This window comes from Cebus imitator, unplaced genomic scaffold (assembly GCF_001604975.1).
Source record: "Cebus imitator isolate Cc_AM_T3 unplaced genomic scaffold, Cebus_imitator-1.0 Scaffold45, whole genome shotgun sequence".
NCBI lineage: Eukaryota > Metazoa > Chordata > Mammalia > Primates > Cebidae > Cebus > Cebus imitator.
This window is the reverse complement of record NW_016107360.1, coordinates 13592358-13617956: the sequence shown is the minus strand read 5'-3', so window position 1 is coordinate 13617956 and position 25599 is coordinate 13592358. Positions and strand designations below refer to the sequence as shown.

At 44.9% G+C, this 25599-nt stretch overlaps 1 protein-coding gene across 2 annotated transcripts in view; it reads right to left on the bottom strand.

Moving 5' to 3' along the window:
• Window positions 1-25599, bottom strand: part of CHN2 (chimerin 2) — a 313846-nt gene that overhangs the window by 92568 nt on the left and 195679 nt on the right. For both annotated transcript variants that reach the window (XM_017527069.2, XM_017527068.2), the window contains 3 exons: window positions 25118-25149; window positions 20291-20404; window positions 17878-18163 (listed from right to left, as the gene is read on the bottom strand). In XM_017527069.2, the coding sequence (XP_017382558.1) occupies window positions 17878-18163; window positions 20291-20404; window positions 25118-25149 (432 nt within the window). The remainder of the gene's footprint in view (window positions 1-17877; window positions 18164-20290; window positions 20405-25117; window positions 25150-25599) is intronic.

Sequence of the window (25599 nt, the reverse complement as noted above, 5' to 3'; positions counted from 1 at the left end):
ACCCCCAACTGACCCCAGTGTGTAGTGCTCCCCTCCCTGTGTCCATGTGTTCTCATTGTTCAACACCCACCTATGAGTGAGAACATGCGGTGTTTGATCTTCTGCTCTTCTGTCAGTTTAGGAGCGACTCTCCAGCCTCACATGTGCTTGTCCTAAGAGCTGCCATCTTCAAGCCACGCCCCTGGCATGGGTCTTCACTATGAAGCTCTGGGGCACATGCTCAGGTTCACGGTTCTCTCAGGCAGGGGCCATTCCGTGGTCCCATCTAAAATATTTCACTAGTATTTTTGTCGTATTTTTTAAAGAGGGCCTTCCAGAGCATATAAACTTCAAGCTCAGTATCCACTCTTGGTGGCCTGTATTCTAAAACTAGAAACTGTGTTATCTCACCAGGATTCATATACGTTTGTATTAAATAGATATTAGTTTGAACCACATGAAATTACCTGATTTTGCAGATCGAAAACTATCAGGTATCAACAGTTACGTACAGATCAATCTAAATAGCCTCTAGGTTTTCTACCTAATGGATCTTTCTCTACTTTTAAAAGTTACAGCAAAAAATGTCACAAAGGCAATGAGCAACCTGGGAAAATCCTTCCTTCCTCCCTCTTTTATCCTTTTCTTTTTTTCTTCCTTCCTTTCCTCAATAAATGCTGATGAAGTGCCTTGGAAATCCAAAAGCCCATTTGAGGCAGCAAGTCCTGTGGGGTCACAGATTGAGTGAGGAGCAGCTGGGCCCTGGCAGGGGAGTGCGCAGGAGAGGACACGCTGCAGGGGAAGCAAGTGTTCCGAAGAAGGTGCAGCTGAGATGCTACCTGGGAGTGTGCAAAGGAAGGAAAGGAGGCTTCGGAGAGCTCTGGCCGCAGAGCCACTGGCCCTGAGGTCCATGCTCTAACCACTGTGCAGCCCCTCCTCTGCAGGGGAGATGCCTGCAGGGGCCAGCGAGGAGTTCCACAAAAGGAGGAACTGTTGCATCAAACAACGACTATTTAGAGAACACCTAAGGTGCAGTTTGCTTGTATTCTGGGAGAGTCAGTATAAAGATGCTGGAAATATACACATACCTATACACACGCATATGTATACATGGTATGATTACACATGACACGTAATTAATCACTGTCATTTAGCCTTAGTTCTCCAGTTGCCTTACATACTTAACAGGGCTACTCCAGTGCTCGGACCAGCAGTTTCAAACCGTGGTTCCTGGACCAGCAGCATCAGCCTCTCCTGGGAAGCTGGGCTGCTGGTCACACATGCTGTACTAGACGGGAGAGGACCTGGAAGTGTGTCCTAACACCTAGCAACATCAGCCTCTCCTGGGAAGCTGGGCTGCTGGTCACACATGCTGTACTAGACGGGAGAGGACCTGGAAGTGTGTCCTAACACCTAGCAACATCAGCCTCTCCTGGGAAGCTGGGCTGCTGGTCACACATGCTGTACTAGACGGGAGAGGACCTGGAACTGTGTCCTAACACCCAGCAACATCAGCCTCTCCTGGGAAGCTGGACTGCTGGTCACACATGCTGTACTAGATGGGAGAGGACCTGGAACTGTGTCCTAACACGCCTTCCACAGGATTCTCATGGATGCTAAAATTTGAGAACTACTGGTCTTGAGCTAATATGATTAGCAGCCTAAACACTGCTGCCCTTTTCCACCTTATTTTAAGCTGTATAATCTCACCGAGTTGGAAGAAAACCTTTGCTCTCCTAAGTAATAACATTTCCATTTCAATACCCTTGAAACTATTTAATTAGTGGGTAACTTTTTCATAGATATTAAAGGTCAGGATTTGTGAAGTCCAGGCTAATGAGTATTTTTTATTTTATTATCAAATTCAACATAGATAATATTTAAAGTCCACAGCTTTTCTAAGAAAGGTTCTGTCTTTGCAGGTAGGAGGCGAAATGAAGAAGGAATGCAAACACATTAATTCATTCAACAAACACTTATTCCAAGTCTATGTTTAAGGAAAATGGCAGAAGGCTTTGGAGAATGGAGGGCTGTGTCTTGAACACAGAAGCCCTGTAGGTTAACCCAGCTCTGTGGGGCCCCATCTATCTACCCCCCACCCCCGTGGAATAATGGGCTTCCTGTTTTCTTCCACTCCTCTCCCCAAACCCAGTAAAACTTATGAAAAGCAATCTAACCGACTTAGGCCTTCAAAATTTACAAGACTAAGACACAATTAGCTTTGGTAATAGTGTCATCATTTAAAAATAGAAAAGGCAGGCTGGGCACAGTGGTGGCTCATGCCTGTAATCCCAGGACTTTGGGAGGCAGATCAGGAGTTTGACACCAGCCTGACCAACATGGTGAAACCCCATCTCTACTAAAAATACAAAAATGAGTGGGGTGTGGTAGCATGTGCCTGTAATCTCAGGTACTCCGGAGACTGAGGCAGGAGAATCACTTGAACCTGGGGGGCAGAAGTTGCAGTGAGCGAAGATCATACCACTGCACTCCAGCCTGAGCAACAGAGCAAGACTCCATCTCAAAAGAAAAAAAAAAAAAAAAAAAAAAACCCAAATAAAAAAAAAAAAAAAAAAAAAAAAAAAAAGGAAAATTTGCCTACAGTAACTGGGTTTTGAAAGCAAAAATGCAGATGCCTCAATGGTACTGCCTTAACCTCTCTGAGCCCCAGTATCTATAATCTCCAGTCCTTCTTCCACCCTGTCACCAGTGTAGCCTTCTAAAAATCACACTGCTGGCAGCTCCTTAAGCCATTTGGGCATAAGGTCCACGCTCTGGAGACACATTATGTGGCCCTTCCCAAGCCTGCCCATCTCCAGCCTCCCCTCTCCAACCTGGTCATCTCCCTCCTTGGAGCCTTCCCCTCTGCCAACTGTGCCCTGAGGCTGGCCCAGCTGCTCCCTTCCTCAGAAAGACCTTCTCTGCCAGGCGTGGACGATTTTGTTTGCTTGTTTTGTAGGACTCCATTGGGGCTCTTCTGGCTACAGGAAACAGAAACTTCACCCAAAATAGCATAGAACAAAGAGAAAGAGAAATGTACCAGCACAGAAAACCAAGGTGGGAACTCCCCACATGGGCCTCTCTAGAACGAAGCTCTCGGTTTGACACATTCTCCACTCTACCAAGGGCTTTCTTCCATGGCCTCATTCTCTGATGTCTGACTCCCCAAGTGCCGGTTGGGTGGCCCCTTTAGCTCAGTGTTTATGTTCTGTGACTTAGCAAGCCCAGGTGGAAAGAGTTCACTTCTGTCTTAATGCTTCCAGCAAAGACCCTGGGGCTGACTTACTGTACCTGTGTCACTGGCCCATCCTGAGCTGGTGGTTGTAAGTGCAACTGGCCAGCATTGTGCTTGGCACAGATTAGTCGCTCAATGAATATTTAATTGTTATTCTTCTTAATTATTAATAGTTAAGCATGAATGAATTAATGAATGAACCCGCCAGTGAGGTGTGCTCAGTGCAATGAGAACTGTATCTAAGCTACAAAGCAGCAGCCAACTGAAGGTATGACCAAGGCAGGCTTGCATAGGTCAGGGAAGGCTGCAGGGAAGGATCTGCCTGGGCTTGGTCTACGAAGCATGGTGGGAGCTCTCCAAGTCAGGACAGGGACCCGGGGAAGACAAGGGGGAGGAACATTGCAAAGAACTGGAAGACGCTGTGTAAAGGCTGAGAGGCATTGCACTTGCTGTTGGGATCAGAAAACTTGCATTGCTCTGTTTTGCCAGCCTCTAGGACACAGCCAGGAAGAGTGAATAGCTGACGTGAAGCGATGTGCGCATGTGTGCCGGGTGACAGGGTGACAGCATCAGAAAAGGCCTTGCAGGCCACTGGGGTGGAGGGTAGGGGTCATTCTGGGGGACCAGGAGCTCTTGAGGCTTTCTTTCAAGCAAGGGCAGCTGGGGACAGGATTCCAGCTCCCCTGCTCCCTGGGTGGCCATGAAGAAGTTACTTCCACCACTCCAATTCCCAACTCTAACAGCCACTGTAAGGACAGAAGGAGCTGATACACTGGAAGCCACCCTTGTAGCACCTGGTGTGTGGTCAGTACCCTGTGCGTGCTGGCACTTCTTCCTTTCCTTGTGAGCAGGTTGATTTTTGCACTGAACTTACTGCAGGGGGAAAAACATCCAATGCATTAAACTATCCATGTATATATCATTTTATAATCCCGGGGTTCGGTGGTGTTGCAAAGCTACACTGAGAGAGAACCAGGTCAGGCATCCCTTCCTCACCTTCAGGAGGGTAACATCAGTTTCAGTTTCCTTTCATCTCAACCGACTCTATCGTGATTGGAAGAAGCGAGACGCACGCTTGTGTCTGAAGCCTCGCATTTCAGACTCATCACCTTGTGATACAGTAAAGGTATACAGAGTTTTACGGTATTGCCCAATCCTTTCTAAATTCCTATAGCTCAAGGCTTACAATGCACAGAGGTGGTTCTCTTAGAAATCACGGAGGCAGGGATGTGTATCATGAACACGTCTCTTCTTGAGGAATTTCCTCAGCCACACCTATTTCTTCAAGAACAAACCATTCCAGAGCAGAAGACAGAGTCAAGCTACAGAGAGACACCGAGTACCCATACTGGGAAGAGGAAAATGATTTCTAATACGACACTTTGTTGAGAAGCTTTCAAATTAGACACACAGCAAATCTGCTCACTTTGTCAATGTGTCCAGTGGAGAGCATGGCCTGTTCAAAGTCAGGCGAGCCACCTTCCAGCAACTGTGCCTTCGTGACAGGGCCTGCAAGTCATAAGTTCCACAACCCTGAGCAAATCGCCTGGCTTTCCTAAGCCCCATGTTTCTTGCTTTTTTGCTGGAAAAGAGGAGGAACTATAAATCAAAGTGTTGTCATGAAGCAGAAGGAAATAATGTAGTTTCTGATAGATTAAAAACAAGGATATGCTTAATAAATGTAATGTTCTTTCTGGGTGGAGTAATGATTAACTTCCCTAAAATCATTTGGGATTAAACATAATAAAAGTCCTTTATATCATGAATTGTTTTACATGGAATTTATATGTACTGTGGTAACATATAAGCCTATATATGTGTTTTTACTCTGTTAGAAATGCATTGGGACATGCATTGTCCATAGTCCTGTGTGTTATTTCTTGCTCTCAACTTGGGTATTAAAGTGTCTCTTGCAAATGACAGTAATTTGACTTTTTGTTTGTTTTGTTTTGTGAGATGGAGTTTTACTCCTGTCGCCTAGGTTGGAGTTCAATGAGGCGATCTTGGCTCACCACAACTTCTGCCTCCCAGGTTCAAGCGATTCTCCTGGCTCAGCCTCCCAAGGAGTTGGGATTATAGGCATGCGCCACCACGCCCTGCTAATTTTTTGTACTTTTTAGTAGAGACGAGGGTTTCTCCATGTTGGTCAGGTTGGTCTCAAATGCCTGACCTCAGGTGATCTGCCCGCCTCGGCCTCCCAAAGTGCTGGGATCACAGGCGTGAGCCGTCGTGCCTGGCAACTTCTTAAATAATTTTTTAAACCACTGAGTCACCTGAGAAAAACCAAAGTTACCTGTGTAAACTTTAACTTCCTCTTCTGATGCTTGGACTTTATTAAATTCATAAATGGGGACTTAGGAACAAAGTGAAATATTAACTTTCCAGAAACTTCAAAATGATTGTGTATAAGGAGAGAGAAAACCAACAGGGACATTTATAAACTATCATCATAAGACCTGGCCAGACATGTTTTTATTGAAAAATGCCGGTTCTGCAGCCTGGTCCAGAGGCCATGGAAACAAACCGATGGATCCCTGACATTTCCAGAAAATGATACAATGTATCATTTCCATTCATAGCAATGGGAATTACTCCCCGAACAAAATCATTCCTCTTTCCCCCAGGACCCGGCCCACCCGCCCCTACAAATTCTCATAGGCCAAGCCTTTAATTTCGAGAGACCTACAAATGGAACTTTGCCCTTTCCTTCTTCGGGGTCTGCAGGTTCCCAACTGTTCATCTGTTGTACCAATGATCTGCGAGGTTCCCCTTCCAAGAGAGCACTCTCGAGGGCCACATCCAATGCTGCAAAGGAGGCCGTATTTCATCCCATTCTGTTAAAAAAATTTCCTGGAAATATCACAAGTTGCTAAGAATATGGCTTACCAGAGTTCATTAAGTCTCTTCAGGGGCCGGGCGCAGTGGCTCAAGCCTGTAATCCAGCACTTTGGGAGAACGAGGCGGGCGGATCACAAGGTCAAGAGATCGAGACCATCCTGGCCAACATGGTGAAACCCCATCTCCACTAAAAATACAAAAATTAGCTGGGCATGGTGGCGTGCATCTGTATTCCTAGCTGCTTGGGAGGCTGAGCCAGGAGAATCACCTGAACCCGGGAGGCGGAGGTTGCAGTGAGCTGACATTGCGCCACTGCACTCCAGGCTGGTGACAGAGCGAGACTCCATTTCAAAACAGTGGCTTCTGGGTTATTTCTCATGTATGCCTGGTAAGCAAGATGCCACATTCCTACTCATGTCAGCAAACACTAGAGGTCCCCTTTTCTGATCTAACACTACCATTTTAAAGAAGGGTAGGTGGATTATTGGATTAAAATGAAAATGAACCTGAACTTGAATAGCTAAGCTTTCTCAATAATGGTGACAAGTAAGGTGAGTGGGAATGAAGGACAGCAGAGGGTGGCAGGGAGCTGACGGGTGGGTTCTAGTTCTTCTGGGGATGAAGACAGCTGCCAACTTAGATGCAGCACCAACAGCCGCTTACCCAGCGCAAAGGCAAGGCAGGAATGAGCTGCCAGCAGAAATGGAATGTTCAGAGAGGGGGTTGGGCAGAAGGGCGGCTCTGGGAGAGGCTCAGATCAGGCCTCAGGACTCAGCTTCTCTCTCCTTCTGTGCAGGCTCTGCTTTCTCCGGGCTCCATTCTCAGGCTCTGTGGGCTGGTGGGAAGGCTTCAGCAGCCCAGTCTCTACTTCTTGTCTAACTGAGCCAAGCAGAAGGCAGGTGCAAGGCTTGCCTCCTGGAACTCACAGTAGAAGTCTGCTGTGTTTCACCGCCTCTGACTTGACCACATGGCCATTCTTGAACCATCCACCCTGGCCAGGGACATGAGGTCCTTCGGCTTGGCCTTGAATCACAAATCCAGCTCTGGGATCAGTGGGCGGATATGACTCCGCCGGAAGCAACTAAACTGAGGTGGCTCTGGGTGGCAAAAAATGACAGCTACTCACTATGGGGATGGAGTGGGGAGACGGACGCATCCTGATGAAACACACAAAGATGGTAGCTGGAGAAGCCCAGGAGAGGTAAGAAAGAGGGTGATACCCGGGACGAGGCCAGAGAAGGAAAATAATGGGCTCTGCTAAAGTTGTGTCTCCTCCTCCCAACCCTTCTTGTTCAATGTTTGAGCTTTGAGCCCTGGTCATTCCTCTGTACAAGGAAGAGAGACCCAGTCAACAGCTCCTCTTTGGGCATATATATCAGAATTACCTGCAAAGCTGTTTCCAGATGACACAGGCCCTACGCTTGTGTTGAAGTTGAAATTTAGGCTTGGGTGCTTGGTGTGTAGTTGATGTTAAATGGTGATACACAGGTGTTTGGAGGGAGGGAAAGGTTTATGGGATTTGATTAAAATGAGAAGATGGGAGGACAAGCTTTTACAAATTTGTTTTAAGAAAAAGTAGAAGTGTGGAATTTTTAATGTGGCTAGATAGTAAGGGAGGGAGAGTTTAGGGAATTGAGGAAAGTCTGTGTTTTTAAAGTTTTAGATAATATTTTAAATAACTAGAACATTATATGTGGCAGTCATTCTTTTAAAACTTCTCAAACTTATAAATCAAAAATTCAACTTTTACTATATCTCACTACTTTCAACTTTTTCTCCCCTTACAAAGGTCTAAAATAATAACTCTCTCCTTCAGCGGTTTCATCAGCTCCTATAACTTTTTCCCTCCAGTTTCTTCAAATACAAAAATGCAAAAGAGACAAACTCCCCTAGTCAAAAAAAAAAAAAAAAAAAAACCCCCAAAAAAAAAAAAAAAAAAAAAAAAACATCGAAAATGTCAGGTATAATCCCACGGTCCCATACTTGACAAAATACCCAATTTAGCCCAGGGGCTAAGGCTCCTCAAACAAGTGTTTCTACTTCACCACTTACTAATTAAAAACGAAGTGCCGATAGATGGCCCACAGATGTAATGTAAATACACTCTCCATTTCCCACTATGAACCTATTTAATTAAAAAATGCTTTAATCAAGAGAACCCTAAATACATACCCAAGTTATTGTCGTTCATCTTTTTAACATACATCCCACCTAGACTAATATACAAACATTAACATTTTATTCACAGCCAAAAACCACCATACAATTACTAAAAAGACAAAAACAGCCCATCAGTTTCACCTCAAAAATAAAAGTAATCACCCTAAATCTACCAACACTGATCCTACAATTAAGCCAAGCTACAATATAAATAAGAGACTACTCTGACTTAAACATCATAAAAATTATCTTCCAGAATAAATTATGTAAAAGTCCCACGATTAAAAAGCCTCGATAAAATTCAAAAAATTCAACAACCCGAGAGAGATCCCTAAAATGAAAGCTCATATAGACTCAGCCTGTTGTCTCCCCACCGCCTAGTGACAGCCACTGGGAAGAGCTTGGAGGTCAAGCTCAGGGTGGACACTGGGTGGGTCAGATCCAGAGGAATAGCTCCTCGTGGCCTGCACAGTCTCCCTAGGTGGACAGCAGTCCTGGGGACAGCACCATTTACCTCCTGCAGTCAAAAGCCATAAAAGTGGTGGGATAATTCCTTAAACACCTTTCCGGAGATGTGAAAATATAAACATCTTGAAAAGCTTGGCTCTTTATCAAAGTGTGGTCCACCAGTGTTTGGGGGACCCCAAGGTCTCTTCAGAGAGTCCATCATGTCAAAACGGATTTTATTACAGTGATTGCCTTCAGAGAACGACATTGCAACTAATTTTTAAGAAACCACCACTTGTTGCATTGTGGTCTAGCACATATTTAAAACCCACATTCACCTGAAAAGGCTATAAGAACATTCCTTTTTTCCAATTACACATCTGTGTGAGGCCAGAGCTTCTTCCTATACTTCAAACAAAACAATATGTCCCAGGTTGAATACAGGAGCAGACGTGAGAAGCCAGTTGTCTTCTTTTAAGCCAGACACTAAAGAGATTTACAGAAAAGTAAAAACAATGCCAATATTCTTATCGCTTTTTTCTTTATTTGGAAAACTGTTATTTTTCACAAAAATATGTTATTCATACTAACACATAATGGGTTTATTACTTTTATGTTGAAAGAATTAATAAATATTTTTGAATTTTCTGCTTTTTTTTTTTCTTTTGCCCAGGCTGGAGTGAGTGCAATGATGCAATATTGGTTCACTGCAGCCTCCATCTCCTGCGTTCAAGTGATTTTCCTGCCTCGGCCTCCCGAGCAGCTGGGATTACAGGCATGTGCCACCATGCCCGGCTAATTTTGTATTTTTAGTAGATATGGAGTTTCACCACATTGGTCAGGTTGGTCTCAAACTCCTGACCTCAGGTGATCTGCCAGCCTCGGCCTCGCAAAGTGCTGGGATTACAGGTCTGAGTCACCACGCCCGGCCTGTTTTACTTTCTAATACAGTAAATATCAAGATTGAACCCACATAAACAGAAGCTCTTTGGGATCCTCAGTGACTTTAAAGAATATAGAGGGGTCCTGAGGCCAAGAATTTTGGGCACTTCTGGACTAGAATTAGATTCCTGGGATGATTTTTACAAGTCCTAGGCCCACAGAGCTGCCCAAGTGCTTACGCAGAGAAGTCGCACAGGCCACAGAACAGACACCCCAAGCCACTGTGCAGTCTGATCTGTGCTATAAAACTTGAGGAAAGAGGGATGACTCAGTGGGTTCATTGCTGAAAAATTTGTTCTTGGGACATCACTTTCACATCTGTTTAGGTTTGGTCTTTTGTGTCATCAGCATGTAACTCTTCTTTTAACCACAAGATGGCACTACTTGCCTAGAAAATACTTTCTCAGGGGTTGTGAATCTAAATTAGCTGTTTCCTAGAGAGATTTTGGATGGGGACAAGTAAAGAGGGTTTGGCGTTTGGCCCATCGTATACCTCCAAACGCTGAATGTATTAGGATGACTTTCCTCTTCTGTTCCTCTTTGAAGACACTGATATTGAGGAACTGGTAAAAAGTGATGCTATCTGATAATATATCCACCCAAAGTAACCACTAGATGACCCCTAAGAAAGGGACTAACCTTTTCTTGCTCCTTCATTAAATCATTTAATACCACTTCAGTTAATTGTTTCCCGTCATTTATATTTCACGCTATAATCTGGGGAAAGAAGCCATGAAAAGGGAGCAAAGCCAAACCCTGAACCAGCACAAGTAACTGTAACCACCGTTGTTTAGCTGTGTGAAGAATGCTTTCCCAGAGATCTTTTCATGTGTTACACAGAAGGAGAGGAAGAAGTCTAGGGTCTAGTTCAGGACACCAAAGAGCCTCAGGAATATAAGAGGCATGGGAAGAAGTGGGACAGGTGTCCTTAAAAGAAAATATTCCCCAAACATCTCATCGCCTTTACTCTCCTGTCTCCCCTTCCATCTAACCCAGGTTCTCAACCCCTGGCTGCACCTGACAATCACCTGGGGAACAGGCAGGTGAATTTTACAGTGAAGACTTTGATTCCATAGCCAAGTGGGGCTGAACATGGGCATTTTAAATATATTTTTTAAATTTTATTTTTTTGAGACAGTCTCAGCTGTCATCCAGGCTGGAGTCCAGTGGTGTGATTTGGGCTCACTACCACCTCCACCTTCTGAGTTTGGATGATTCTCCTGCTTCAGCCTCCCAAGTATCGGGGATTACAGGCATGTGCTACCGTGCCCGGCTAATTTTTTTTTTTTTTTTTTTTTTTGTATTTTTAGTAGAGACCGTGTTTCATCATGTTGGCCAGGCTTGTCTTGAACTCCTAACCTCAAGTGATCAACCAGCCTTGGCCACCCAAAGTGCTGGACTACAGGCATGAGCCACTGCGTCCAGCCATGGGCATTTTTAAAAAGCTCCCAGCGTGAGTCCCACCTGTAGCCAGTTTGAGAACCACCAAGCCAACCAAATCAGCAATTGCTCGGACTAAGTGATAAATCCCACATCGTCAGGGAATTCTGACTGAAAACAATGCTAGGCAAAAACCGGTCTCATGAGGGATGAAAGCTAAGTTAAATCCATTCTCACTGCGTCCTATCCCACCGCATTTTATGACTGTGCATGTAAGAGCAGGAAGATGGCCGATCAGCATCATCACGGTACCTGTCACCTACTATAATAGCTAAGTTAATGCTCATCTTCATTTACCCTTGAATCCCAAGAAAGGACTGGATATGTCAGTTACATGTTATTTCCAAGGTACCTCCTGCAGAGAAAATCTACAGGTTTTTTAGACCCCATAATGCAAGCGATCTTTTCCAGCTCCACATGCTTTCTGCGTTAATAGTTCAGGCTCTTTCTTTGGCAAATGAATGCACACCTCTGCTTGGTGAAGGGCAATGGGCAACACCATGGCTGAATCTACTGTCCTGAGTGAAGTCACCAAGCCTCTCCACCCCTAGAACCAAGACCCCCTCCACAGTGGCACAGTTGCGGGTCTCAACCCATAAAAAGTCTTCAACAATCTTAACTCTAAGATAGCTGCTAAAAAGCATCCTTTTCTATCCAAGCCTTCTTGGTGTCACTGAAATACTTTCTAAGCTATTGAGTCAGCTGCCTCAGTTTCCTGTCCTGCAAAACAGAAGGGTTGCATGAGATGGTCTCCAGGGTGCCCCTGCTCTTCCAGACTCCTGCTGCTCCTGATGCTAGAAGGAGTTGGTAGCCAGATCTTAGCCCATTGAAGGAAGGAGCCCCTGCTGGGAGAAGGCGTGGGAGATGCTGAGGCACCCTCTTCATGAATTTGAGATACACTGTTCCTTAGGGTGGATTTGGGGCAATGTGTTACATTTTAAAAGTTACCCACCCACTGTTCATTCAACCAGTGCTTGCCTCACGGAGTGATGTGCGAGGCTTTAGAATTAGGAAGTAGGCTGAGGAGTAGCCTCTACCTCCACTGATCCACCTCTAGGGGAAGAGAGAGACAGAAACCATCAATTTTGAAATGCAAGTGGGAATTGGAACAGCTTGAGGCTTAAAACACACATTGGCGGGGGGCCACCCCAGAGTCCCCCACACAGCGGCTCCCAGGAACGTGCATTTCTAAGAAGTCTCCCAGGTGATGCTGATGCTGCTGGTTCCTGAGGGCCATGCTTTGACAACCACTGATCTCAAGAATGACCTTGGACACAGGGTGCTAGACTCTCATAAAGATGATGTGCAGCACGCCAGGGCGGCTGTGAGGGGAGGCAGAGCCTGGCGGGTTCTATTCAATAGGAGGAAATGACGGCTGCACCGGACTCCACAGGCTGCCAGGGATGGCCACGGCACCCCCTAGATCTCCAGCATGCATGGCCTCAAACTGAGGGGAACGTAACAGCTCACAGGCACCCCTCAACCAAGAGGGGACAGGAGGTGATGGATTAAACTTCCTCTTCAGTTCCTCTTAGGAGCAGTTCTACCCAGCTCCTGAGAAGGGGACCAGCTGCACACATGCCTACAGCAGCCTCTCCTCCTCTATTCACCTGCCCAGCCTCTACTCCTCTTCCTGGGAAGCGTTTCCAAATTCCGCATCTATACCAAACCCCAGTCTCAGGCTCTGCTTTCGCAAAGGGTCCAGGCTTAGACAGGCTGCAAATATCCTGCTGAGGAATCTGAACTCTGTCCTGCAGAAAAAGCAAACAGGAGCTTTTCCAGAATTACGGCAACAACAATAAGACTCTGATGAGCAGCAAGTTGCCACGGGGACACCAGCAGTGAGATGCGAGCTTGGCACTGGGGAGACCCAAGCATTCAGGACAGGCTCAACCTTGTACAAAGACCTCTGTCGGTAAGCAAGGGCTGGACATTCACTCCCTGGCCTGGCCACGGACTCTGGTAGAGCACATTGAGGGGAAATGTAATATTATTTCTAGGCAAAGATACCAGGACAGGACAGCGATTGCATGGTGGAAACAGTGAAATAACCAATGAAAGAGCCGCTGTGGAAATAAAGATGGGAAGCTGGAAAGGAAGAAAATATTTTAGAAAGAAAAAAATAATTGTGGCTAGGAAAGGAGGGGGAGGTTGTTCTTCGCTGAAATGGTTCATCTGTAAAGGAGGACAGCCCAGTGAGGCTGGAAGACCACCGGTCCAGGAAAGGTAACTCTCCTCGGTTTTCCAGGAAGAAAGTAGAAGCCACAGAGGGCTTTAGTGCCTGCCCTCAGGTTTGGGAGTTGGTCTGGCAGCAGTTTGACAGAAGGCGTGGTGATGGTGCGCTGGTTAATGGGAGGAGAGCTGGGGAGGGTCCCGAAGGGCATGGCTGAGGGGTCTGTGCATCGGGGGAAGGCAATGCCAGGAAGGAAGGAAGCAGCAGCTAATCCACTGCCAGGGGCAGACACATTGCACTCTATTTGGTGCTGTGTGCCCTGTGCTACCATACCCTCTCCCAGCTCCAACCTTCAGTAAAACTCTGCTAAACACAGGCTCTTTGTTAAAGACCCCCCAGGGAAATGAAAGTGTTCTATCAGCATGGGATTGAGCTGGGAAGAAACAGCCTCGGTGCAAAGTGTTGGAACTGGTGAGAGTGTGTGTGTGTGTGTTCAGAGCTTGGAAGAAACAGCCTGGGTGCTGTTGGAACTACCGTGTGTGTGAGTGTGTGTGTGTGTGTGTGTGTGTGTGCACGCGCTAAACACCCCATGCAGAGAATGTTTGTTTATTCAGGGTTTGCTTTAATGTATGTGAATTTAAGACACAGCACATTATTTTCTCCTATCTAAATTTTTAAATAGGGCATTGCATCGATCACGGTTCAAAATTCCAAGAGCATGAACAAGCAGCGGGGAACATTCTCGTTCCCACACTGTACCCCTCAGACACCCACCTCCCCTCCTCACAGTGATACTAGTTCTCGCATCCTTCAAGGGATATTTTATGACTTTGCATGAAAGAAATTCACGCAAAAGGCTTTTTTTTGGCTGGATGCAGTGGCTCATGCCTGTGATCCCAGCTACTTAGGAGGCTGAGGTGGGAGCACTGCCTGAGCCCACGAGTTTGAGACCAGCCTGGACAATAAAGCGAGATCCTATCTTTAAAAATAATCAATAAAAATTCAAATTTTAAAATAAAAATTTTTTTCCACTGGTTTACTCAAATAATACCATACTCTATACACCACACTGCCAGACACTTCCATATAATGATTCCAGGTGACTGTTCCCTATCAGCCCATATGAGGGTTCTTACTCTTTTCCTGGGGTTGTGTGATAGTCCTCAACATGGACGTACCATAATTCATTTAAACAGTTTTAAATTGATGGACATTAAGGTCATTTTCTAATTTTTGCTGCTACAATGATTAGTGAAATGAATAAACTGGTATAATACATATTCTTAAATGTGCTTTCATTATGTCAAGGGCATGGATGATTTTCCCCCACTAAAACACAGATGCAATTTAATACGACAAACCATATTTATTTAATAAAAATGTGCCGTCAAAAACATTGTTGTCATATGTATTGGATTCATAGGGTGTACTTTATAAGAAAATGCTAGTTATTATAGCTAGTCATAGCAGGTTTCAGAAACAGATCATGTAAATACTGAAAATACGTGTTTCTGAAATCAGATCATGTAAATACTGATAACTTTCAGCTTACTTGCCTCAGGACGGCCAAAACCAAGCGTGTTCACTGAAAGCACTAAGGGCAGGGGGCACGGAACGCGACACAACTGCTCGGCCGATTTAAGAAGCTCTGAACGTCGAATCAGGAAGCCAGGCCCTCAATCCTCACCCTGCCACTAAGGCACAACAGCTTGGCCCGTTTAAGAAGCTCTGAATGTCGAATCAGGAAGCCTGGGTCTCACTCCTCACCCTGCCACGGCGAGCCTTTCAATAAAGTGGGGGTGGTGATTCCTGCCCTACGGACCTGACAAAGTGGTTCCGAGGATACAATGGGAAATTATTCACATATGTGTTTAACACGAAATGTGAAATCTAGTGTTATTCCTTTGTTGCCACAGTGCCGTGGGTGAAGGTCAGTAGATAATCTATCTATGGAATAAGTTCTGAAATGCGTTTCATAGAAGAAATGACACTGGACATGACCACTTTAATTAAATGCACTGAATGGTGGCCCATATAGAGCAGAATGTTTTTAAATACAACTAAATAAAGAATCAGTGGGGAGACAGATCACTACTGGCTAACCATCACAACTTTTTTTTTTTTTTTTGGCTTCCTCACTACCTCCCATCTCGTCTACAGTTATTAAAATCAAGTTTACTGCTAACAATCACGACTGGAAAGAAATCTGGAAACCACCCAAATCTGAGGGGCAGGCAATCTATTTTTGCCAATTAATACTGTGTTAGTATTCTTGGATATGCAGGTAACATCGTCTCTCTGGATTCACTTAGAAATGATCAATAAAACAAACAGGAAAACGAAATTTAAGTACTCCAGCAACTGAAATGCTGATGTGTCTGGAGTTGAGAAATATCAGGACACCTGCTCATCTCACTCATTAAAACCTTTAAGATGCGCCCTTACCAAAGTAAACAGGTAACAACCCCCAGACCCCCACTCTTCTCAGTGAAGCCACTAGAATTTCCGGTCCCTCTTTTCTAGTCACTGACTCCATGGCAACGGTCCACTGACCTGCCCTTAAGGGAAACAGAATCTCTGGCAAGGCTGAGACTTTGAATAATTCCACTTGTCAATACAGGTCAGAGAGAAACGGATGGATTCCTACCAAGTAACTTAACAAACCTACTAACAAAATCAGTATCCCCCAGCAAGTGACTAGGTCCAGTGCCCACAGCACCCCTTGGGACAACCAAAAGTCACATCATTAGTGTCCAAGAAAATCCACACCACCTACACCTGTCCATCAAACTGCTCAGAGAATTTGGGTATCTCCCTGCAATATTTTCTTGATTTACCTTTTCCCCCAAAAGGCCAATGTGTATTGGGTGGCTCATTCAAAGTGATTATTAATTGGATTATTAATTTTCTCCACAATTTATTTTTGACAAATAAATACAAAAATATCTGCAGAAGATGGCATATTTGGATGTACAAGTTTCCTGGTAGGAATATTGTCCAGAAATATCAGTTTTGTTGACCAAACTTCCCTCTCAGGGGAGGTCAAGGATCTAGTAATAACATTTTCAATACCAAGGATCCCAACTCAGCCCTCCACCGAAGAGACGCTCCCCCTGCTCACCCCTTTTCCTTGAGATGTTCTGGTGTGCAGCCTGCTGTTAGTAACAGATTGCCCTTTTGGTGGCTTTGCTCTCTGATTCAGAAATATAAACACTGCTTCAGAGATTTATTTTACAATTCATCTTCTGATTTGTCATGGCCGGGAAGGTCGGCTTTCACATTTTCTATTCTAAATTACTTTGGAACAGATTTTGCAAACAGACAAAGGAATGGCTTTTGTGTGGACCGGAACAAACTCTGAAAGTTGGGACTCCAGTCCTAGCCCTCTTTTGTTAAAATGTAAACAATCAGAAACCCCACAATTTCCCAAATCAATTATTTGGAAAAGAATAAACAGGTGCTTTGGAGACACTGGAGTTATGAAAAGAAACTAGCAAATTATGTTTTCACGGGCCCAGCTGCTGCACTGATGTGGTTCTGTAGAAGGTGCTTCTAGGATCTGAAGCTCAATCAGCAAATCAATTGAGATCATCCCTGTCTCTGCCAGCGGAACCATGGTGCCACTCACCCTCCTCCCATCTCAGGGCTTTCTGATGAAGCCCCTCTGCCAACGCCAGTGCCAAATCCATCAGCTCCAGGCTCCTTTGCTTCCCACTGACTCTGGCTGACAGGAAGCCCGTTCCGGTTTAACCAGGATCAGCGACCTCTGGAAGGAGCAGTATGATGGGACTGCACCACCTACCTGCTTATTTCTCTCTGTCCCAGCCTAAGAAGCCGGGCTCAGCACAGACTCCACAGGGGCTGAGTGGCGTGGCTGGCTGTCACTTTCTTTCAGTGGGAAACAGATAGGACCAGGCAAAGCAGATGGTCCCTCAAGGGGCACATCCCAAAAATCTGCTAGCAAACTCTGGTGGTGGCTTTCAAACAGCTACTTACTGGATAGGAAAATCAGATCTCCCCCGCCACCTCCTGCCACAATCCCCCCTGCCTGCATACTTGCCCACTTAGGAGATTTTAATCCTCGGCGAGACATAATAACTTTGTCTGGGGCAAAGGACAGCTTGTCTTTCCAAGCTTCCGAGAGATAGTCCCCGTATCTGTCAGTGAAATGCTCCCATATCCATCAATGAAACCTGTTATCCAGGTAAGACCACCTTCAGGAGACCTGATCTGTAAATCATGGGCAGTCAGCCAGTCCTAAGAGAAGCAAATATAAACACCACGTATCTGGCCGGCTGGGTGGAATTAAAGATGGAGCCAGTGTCACTTCAAATGACAACTGAAAATATGTTTCATCACATTGATGGAGGGTTTTTTTTTTTTTCTTTCAAACTCCAAATAAACCCACTAATGACTGTTGGTAGAAACCCTGGCTCTGACTGTATAAATTTGCGCAAATCATCGAAAATTTCTGGGCTTCATCTGTAAAATGAGGAGGCTGAGCTAGAAGATTTCTAAGGCCCCTTTGGCACCAAAATTCTAGAGTTCTTTGGGTGGGGGTGGGTCTCCTCTAACATTTCAGCAAACTGCATCGCTAGTTAACCCGCCTGTGGATTCAGCATGGACTAAACCGAGAGAGGCTGTTTCCTCACGCGTAGCTCACCTTTTCCACCGCCGTGTGTTCTTCGTGTGTGACGTTTGTTTTCCTTGGTTCGTTTTTAGACCTGCTGAGCCTTCTGGATACTTTTTCTCTGAGTAGGGTGGCATATCCAATGTGTTCGTAGATGGGGTTAGTTGTCATTTTTGAGATGTATTCGGCAGCTTTTGTTTCTATGTACAGCGTTATCAAGCCATCTGTCACCAGATCGTGAATCGACTCAAACCTCTTCTCGCCCACGAAGTGTTTCCCGTCGTGGAAGAGCCTGTAGTTTAAGGTCTGGTTTCCAAACCTGCCCACGAGACAAGGAGGGATTACAAGCACGTTAGAAATAGGCACAGTGTGGAGTGATAACAACAGCTAACATTTTTTGAATACTTCTTGTATGCCGGGCACAGGACTAAGCCCTTGATGTGATTTTCTTCCCCCTGATGATCACAGAGACCCTCTGAGATGGTACAGCGGTTATGCCTGTTTTACTGTGGAGGTGATTCATGCTTGAAGAGATGGGGGCTCCTGCCTGGGTTTACATGCCTGGGATGAGGCAGGGGTGGGGCTTCAATCCAGGCCATCACATGGAGTCGTTTGATTCCAGAAATCACTAAGGGCATTGTTAGCATCCTTCTCATTTGTAACAGTCAGAGGGTAATGCCTGATTTACAACTATGTTACTTATACATTTACTTAATGGGAACCAGCTCTCCCCGATACCTGGCAATTACCTCTGCAAGGAATGCTCTGCCCCTGGTTCTGATGCCCCCTTGTTATCGCATCTTTACTACCCCTGCAACAGAGCACCCCATGCCTTCCACCCCAGTTGGTGCAGTGGAAGGGAAGCAATAAGGTGTGCTAAACTCCCTGCTGGAGCCACTGCTAGGGTCCCCACAATCTAATCTACAGGGTCCCTCCTCTCTGGGCCCCAGCCTTCCATCTACAGCCCCTGCTTGATTCCCCACTAGAACTGCCAGCTTCTGCTGTTGAAGTGCTAGGAAGAGAGGAAAGCATTCTGCATACCTAGATGGCGTGATGTAACAGCTGTTTAAGTTCATCCTCATAATCACATTATTTAAGATATATGATCGACATACTACAACTTGGAAAGTGTCACTGCACAGCCATAATATGGAGATGGTGCATTGAACACATCATTGTGGGCCTGGGAAGTGCTTCCACAGACACCATTCCCTCTATGGAGAGAGGGCTTTCCAATTACGAAGAGTTCACAGACGAACTTTTGGAAGATAATTCGGTTCTGAAACTGGATACCTTCCCTGAAATGTACAGGGCTGCGGTGAGGACCAAATGACAGAAAATATTTGATCAAGGTTGGAAAAGTGCCATAAATGCACTGTCTTTCTCGTGTTGTGATGCTTAATACTTATGATTTTGTAGTAAAGGCTCAGTAGAGCCTGTCCTACTGGCTCGTTGGCCTGAAGGGTTGTGACTGCCCTCACAAGTTCCGGGTGTCAACAAGGTAATCACTGAGAGAACCCCGTGTGCAAATGCAGGTGTTGTGAGGCCTGTGTGAGCAAGGCCAGGCGAAGGAGCCCTTCCTTTGACATGGGCTGCTGGGAGCTGAGGCAGAGACCCTGCAGCCTCGGCCAGCTAGATGGTGCAGGCAGAGGCAGCTGCAGAAACACCAGCTTTCCAGATGGTTCCCTAGTTTACTGTGTGTCCATTATCAGAGCCCCAGTGTCCACGCCTACTGATAGCATCTGTGGCTGAGGAAATGTATGCAGCCTCTGATCTACTGCGGGCACTTCAGAAACAAGTGAAGATACCAAGTAAGGAGTAGGGAGCATTACCCTCTGATTTTCACAAACCAGGAGGATGCTGACAATACCCTTAGTAATTTCTAGGATCAAATGACTCTGTGATTGTTTATGGTAGCGGGTGTCTGTTTGGGATGATGAGAAAGTTCTGGAAACGGATTCGGAGATGTTTGCACAACATTGAGAATGTACTTAATGCCGCTGAATTTTACACTTAAGAATGGTAAAAGCCGAGGTGCAGTGGTTCATGACTGTAATCCCAGCACTTTGGGAGGCTGAGACAGGCAGATGGCTTGAGCCCAGGAGTTCAAGACCAGCCTGGGCAACATGGCAAGACCCCTTCTCTAAAAAACAAACAAAGAAACAAACAAAACTAGCCAGTCACGGTGGTGTGTGCCTGTGGTCCCAGCTACTCAGAGGGTTAAGGCGAGAGGCACTTGAGCCTGGCAGGCGGAGGCTGCAGTGAGCCGTGATGGTGCCACTGCACTGCAGCCTGAGTGAGAGGGTGGGACCCCCTCTCATAAAATAAAAATGGGAAAAATGGTGAATTTCATGTTATGCGTATTCTACTACAATTCTTAAAAATGGGCAAATATCAGTGAAGCCACTTGTACAGCAATGAAAACAAGGAATGAAATGCGCCTCACCTGAGAGCCAATGTGTAGCATCCTGGTTGCCTCTGGCTTTCTCTAAGGATGTAGGCACCCTCCACACCTCCGAGAAGCTCATCCGCCTGCTCCCGGGAGATGATCCCATGAAACCTGAAGGTGCAAGACCATTGTTGCTCTGAACAGATCACATACAGAATAAGGACCACAAAGAACTAGCTTTCAAAGGATGGGGGGGGGCACCCGGAATCGACAGCCCACCCAGCAGGGTGAAGAGGGGAGTGACTGCTGCACATCTCAAGTGATTTGAAACCACCCCTCACAGGCACCAAACACAAGTATTCAAACAGGCAAACCAAAGGAAGCATGCCCAGCCCACTTGGCTTTCTGCTATTGTCTTTGCCCTCAAGTTGAAAATGAAAGTTGAAACCAAAAGCCAGGCTACATACCGCCCTCGCTTTTTTTTAACCATGGGAAATAACAGAAAAGCAATTACCAATTTAGCTCTCAGCTCAGAGAACTGTGTGCTATCCTAATTGCAAGTGGACATTTATCGATTAGCAACCTGCTTGCTTCAGGTGCAAGATGGTGTTAATTTTAAAGGCTCATTTTCTGGAAAGAAAATATAATCAACATTCTTCTGGTTCTTTACATTTTGACAGCAGTAGCTTACGGATATCTTAGAAAAATATACCTGTTTTTCTTTTTTAAAGACAAATTTATCTTCTCTACCATTTTAAAACCGATATACATGCATGTGGAAAATGTGGTGTATCTGGGAAGGTTGCATGCTTGGCCCATGATCACTCTGACGTGGAGGCAGTTGTCTGAGGCCCAGAGAGTGGACAGCGACTCACCGGAGGAAGAGGGAGAGCTGAGAGTTGGGTTAGGAACCAGCCCACTTTCCCTGTTGCCTTTAAGCAAAGACAGCTGCTCCTCTCACAGGACTGGAGGTTTGATCAATCAGTATTTCATGAAAAGTGGGGCACACTGAGTTAGGGAGTTAGGTCAGTGACAAGGGACTCCAAGCTTCTGGGAGAGCAGCAATACCCCTTTCTAGGATTACCCAACCTTGGAGAACTTTGGAAACTACATCAGAGAATAAATTTTCTGGACAGAGGAAAAACTCCTTTACTTTCTTGAAAGGAAAAGGAGGAAAGGGAAGTCAGCTAGACAAGTTTTGTTTTGTTTTGTATTTTCCCCAGGAATGCAAAGATTATGTTAGAGTACAAATGTAGAAGGATAACATTTTTTTAAAGTGCCTATCACAATATTTATTTCTTAACTCCCTCTATCCGTAAAAAACAGGACTTCCAGGCTGAAGCTTCTGTCCAAGGAAAGTGAGGTCAGAAGCAGCCTGTGGCTTTGTGTTTCAAAATCGGTTTGTAAAGGTCTACGGCAGTGATGTCCTGGGAGAAAAAGGTTTTCTGGCTTCCCAAATTTTGATTCTAAATCTCAAGAGCTGATGCCTGGAGGTCTTGGAGCAATGCTCTTCTGAGTGAGGAGGAACGTTCTGTGACATAACAGTGAGCATTCCTTCCTCCCCAAAAGACCAGCATCCCTGGTTCTGGTGGGAGGGATTGAGGCAGAGCCCAGTCTCAGGGGGTCTCATTGGTCCTGCCTAGCAGATACGGATTGGAACCGGGAGGCCAGTTTATTGGGGCCTGGAGCAGAGGTGTATGGGCTTTAATGGTGAGGCCACCGGACCTGGGAACCTTGTGGAGTAGCCTCCTGTGCGGCCCGAGCCAAGTTAGAGAGGGTGGGACACATGGCCTGGTAAAGAGCCCTAGGGGCAGCCTTGTGGATGGGCTGCGGGTAGCAGTGAGTGTGGGGGTGGATGGGGGGTGGGGAGGGACATACAGCGGGAGAGTGGGAGGGACATACAGCACTGCATAATATTCCCACACGGAAGTAGAAAAGACAAAAGCTGGGGTGCCAAAAGCACAACTCATGGGCCAGAGTAACAGCTGCAGAACAGGCACACACAGAGGAGAGCACAGGGACCTGCCCCAGGTCACTCCAGGAGAAGGCGGAGTCTCTAAACAAAGGCAGGCAACTCAAAAGCAGCCAAGTTCTTTTTTTGTTTGTTTATGAGAGAGTCTCACTCCGTAGCCCAGGTTGGAGTGCAGTGGCGCGATCTCGGCTCACTGCAACCTCTGCCTCCCAGGCTCAAGCGATTCTCCTGCCTCAGTCTCCTGAGCAGCTGGGACTGCAGGTGTGCGCCACCATGCCCAGCTAATTTTTTGTATTTTAGTAGAGATGGGGTTTCACCACGTTGCCCAGGGTAGTGTCCAAGTCCTGAGCTCAGGCGATCCGCCTGCCTTGGTCTCCCAAAATGCTGGGGTTATAGGTGTGAGCCACTGCGCCCAGCCAAAAGCAGCTTTTGTTTCTTTCTTTTCAATTCTTGATTTAGATAATGCATACTCTTTCCATTTTTATTTTTAATTGGTACATAATCATTGTACATATTTATGGGAAACGTGATATTTTGATACATAAGTACAATGTATAATAATCAAATCAGGATAATGGGGATGCCCATTTTCTCAGGCATTTATTGTTTCTGTGTGTTGGAAACACTCAAAAGCATCTCTTAGCTATTTTGGAATATACAATAAATTGTTTTAACTATAATTATCTTACTGTGCTATTGAACACTAGAACTGAAGTTTTAATTCACTTGAATTGGCAAGTTTAAGTGATTGACAACGTCAGACATATGGTGATAAGAACTAAATTAAATTCAATCGTTCAAAAGAAGAAAATGACAATTTTGTGAACCTGAAGACCCAGTCTGTGGCCTGTCATCCCCTGTATGCACGGTTTTTAAAAGTCTAAATATCTCCAATCCATAATATCTAATATATTAGTATGATTGCAACTTTGTAAGAAAAAAGCAAGCATGCACAAAGACCAGAAAGAGATGAAGGGAAAAGTTTAGCAATAATTCTCTTTTATGGTGGGACTATGGGTATCTTTCATTTTCTATTTTCCTTTATTTTCTAATTTTTCCAAGTTAACAGGTATTAATTTATTAGTTTTGTTTTTTGATACAGGATCTCACTCTGTTTGTTGCCCAGGCTAGAATGCAATGCATGCATTTGGCCTCCTGGGCTCAAGTGATCCTTCCACCTCCCACCTATGGTCCTGAGTAGCTGGGATCATAGGCATGTGCCACCATATGTGGCTAATATTTGTATTTCTTAAAGATAGAGGGTCTTGCCATGTTGCCCAGGCTGGTCCTAAACTCCTGAGCACAAGAAATCTGCCTGCCTTGGCCTCCCAAAGTGCTGTGACTACAGGCGTGAACCGCTGTGCCCAGCCACAATTTATTAACTTTTTGAAAACGAAAAGAACACCTGTGCATAGCGGAAAATTCCAATTTCAAAAGTTGAAGGTACAAAAGAACTAAAAATGCAAACAGTATAGAAGTAAAATTCCTCTCTCCTGAAAGGTATCCATTGTCAGTAGTTTATGATTCCTTCTAGGAATAAATGTGTATGTGCATTTCCTGCATGGAGCATGTATTACTTTTTAAGTGGAAGAAAAAAACACCCTTCATTAAAAAAAATAAATAAATAAAGGGAAACACAGAATCGGAAGGTTTTAGGTTAATTTCCACCTAATACGAGATGTTCCTTTTGGTGGTTAAGAAAACACTTCCTTAGTCTCAAGCCTCTCACTATATGTTTTACATGAATTGAGGGTAGAATATGAGAGCTAAAAAGTTATTCAACAGAACTTTTCTGCAAAAAGAAAATTGCAGAATACACAGTTCCTTTTGGAATTCACATGCCAAAGTGTACATGGTAGATTGTCAGTTTCTTCTCTTTTTAAAAAATTAATTGTGCTATCTTCCAGAAAAAAAACAAATAAGCATATTGAGGCAAAAAAGTCATACTACAACACAGATTAGACAGCAGGGGCATGGGGTGGAGAGAAGCAGAGGCCAGGGCCCCCAGGCAGGCATTCCAGAGGTGCTGGTCAAATTCCAAAGGCGCTACAAGGAAGGTTCTGAAATGCAGCTGTGGCAATTAGGAAGGTGCACTGGGCCAGGACCGCTAAGACGGTCATTAATCATGAAGATCAGGCTCTGATGGGTAAGGGAATAAGAGGAAGGTTTGGGATTGGCTGGGAGAGCTTGGAAGGTAGACTCAAAAGAGACTTTGCCTCACAACGCCTCCAGGTTGGACTCGGGAAGCAAAGTGATTGACGCATCTCCTCTCCCCTGGACTGTTCTGCCTGCCCTCTGTGATGTATTCTACACACCACAGGCTTAGACTGTGAATTATTTTTACGGTCATGCGAATTTGCTGGGCAGTAATGAAATGAAACAAGAGCTGAAATTAAGAGAAAAATGGAAAGGGGAGTGTGAAGGCAATTTGGCCAATATACCCCAGCCAAGAGAAATCACCATTTGGGTTTTATGAGATGGCAGGGAGGTGGGATGGCTATCCTGATCACTGCACTGATGTACACCAAAGTCAGGATCTCAGATACAATGTATGATCTTGGATACCCCAAACATTTCTATTGTGTTGAGGTGGAAAGTGAAATAAAACACTAACAGAGAGCCTCCCTTATGAAAAATGCTGCCTTGCATTTCAAGTACTTGCCAGGCACTCGAGAGCTCTTTTGTGTTGTGAAATGTAGCACAAGATGCTCTCCCTCCCACATGAATGAAAACCAAGCACCTGACTGCTATAAAAAAATTAATCCAAAGGAGTCTGATTGCACTTGTTCTTATCATTAAACTCTTGCACAATAGACATATGTGACCATATATTAGAAAATTCGTAATATTTAAATGGCACACGAAATGACTACTTACTAAATTATTAAAACAAAGAATAGTATAATACATACTCTCTTCCATAATATTTTGGTCTGTTTTCCACCTGTATTAAAAAGAAAAAAAATTAATAATGTATTTGAATTCAAATCAGCTAGATTAAAATGCTACTCAAATAAACAGAACTAGGGTCCTGGTAGGAATTTTGTTACAGATTGTATTCTCCAAATCAGAGATCCATGAAGCTCTGGAGTTAATTAGCACATTTCAGTATGAGGTAGGAATGATCTAGAATCACCACATGCCTCCCATCAATAGGCTCGTTTCCCACCCAAACCCAATCACCCAAGAAGAGATTTTCAACAAAAACAAAGCGATGCTTATTTTAGTATTAAGGAATTTGCAAGGATATTATTAAGGAATTTAAAGGTTTCATCTTGAAGGATAAAACAGCTACTTCTGTCATGAATAAAACATAAGCATTTACTTCACTCCGTGCCTAATTGTTTTTATTATGTATTTATAATTAAAACAAGGAGTCTACCTGGATTAAAAA